We start from the raw sequence: 1,111 nt of genomic DNA on the forward strand, positions 1-1,111 counted from the left end.
AGTGACATGACTGCACTTTAACCTGAGGACATGCAACAAATACCTGGCTGGATTCCAACAAGGTAGGTTGTGATTACATTTCAAAGTACAAGTCGTAGGGCGTTAGCTTTTATGAGAGAATGAGGAACCTGGTCTGTGACATTTGAACAAAAATGCTCCACCCACTGCATGACTCACCTGAGACAAACAAGGATTAACACCAGTGTCATTCTGGGACAAAGACCGAGAGGTTTACTTTCGTAGGAAACTTCAATTCACAAGTGGAAAACTGGACTACTGAGAAATCACACTGAATGTAAGTTTATTACTACTAAAGAGAAAACAACGCTTGATAGAGAACTGCCATACTGACAGTGCTTGAACTCTTGCTGTCTGCCTGCTTCATTTTCAGCATTTTGCAACACACAATGGCGTCCATATCAGAGGAGGATCTCTCCTGTCCGGTCTGCCATGATGTCTTTAATGATCCAGTTGTCCTGACATGTAGCCACAGCTTCTGTAAAGCCTGTCTGAAGAACTGGTGGAAAGGAAAAGGAACACACGAGTGTCCAGTTTGTAAGAGGAGGTCATCAAGGAGTGATCCTCCTCATAACCTGGTGTTGAAGAACCTGTGTGAGAGTTTCTTAGTGAAGAGAGATCAGAACGTTTCAGCCGGGTCTGAGATTTTCTGCCGTCTGCACTTTGAGAAACTCAAACTCTTCTGTCTGGACCATCAGCAGCCAGTGTGTGTCGTCTGCAGGGATTCAAGAACACACTCCAACCACAGATTCAGACCCATGGATGAAGCTGCTCAGGATCTCAGAGAGGAGCTCCAGAAGTCTCTGCAGCCCTTTCAGGAGAAACTGAAGCTCTTTGAAGAAGTTAAAGTGAAGTTTGATCAAACAGCAGGACACATGAAGGTCCAGGCTCAACACACAGAGACGCAGATTAAGGAGCAGTTCAAGAAGCTTCACCAGTTTCTAGAAGAGGAAGAGGAGGCCAGGATGGCTGCACTGAGGGAGGAAGAGGAGCAAGAGGGAGACTGTGAGCAGAGAGATAGCAGCTCTTTCACACACAGTGGGTGTTTCTCAATCGCGAGTAAAGCTGCTCCAGAGCCACTATTTCAAGCATA

General features: G+C 46.0%; 1 protein-coding gene across 1 annotated transcript in view; it reads left to right on the forward strand.

The window, feature by feature from the left end:
- The first annotated feature begins 392 nt into the window (after positions 1-392).
- LOC104951002 (tripartite motif-containing protein 10-like) overlaps positions 393-1,111 on the forward strand; it is a 12,644-nt gene continuing 11,925 nt past the window's right edge. Inside the window, exon 1 of the mRNA XM_010777632.1 lies at positions 393-1,106. Coding sequence (XP_010775934.1) covers positions 408-1,106 — 699 coding nt within the window. The 5' untranslated portion in view covers positions 393-407. The remainder of the gene's footprint in view (positions 1,107-1,111) is intronic.

This window comes from Notothenia coriiceps, unplaced genomic scaffold, assembly GCF_000735185.1.
Source record: "Notothenia coriiceps isolate Sejong01 unplaced genomic scaffold, NC01 NC01_scaffold00000339, whole genome shotgun sequence".
Lineage (NCBI taxonomy): Eukaryota > Metazoa > Chordata > Actinopteri > Perciformes > Nototheniidae > Notothenia > Notothenia coriiceps.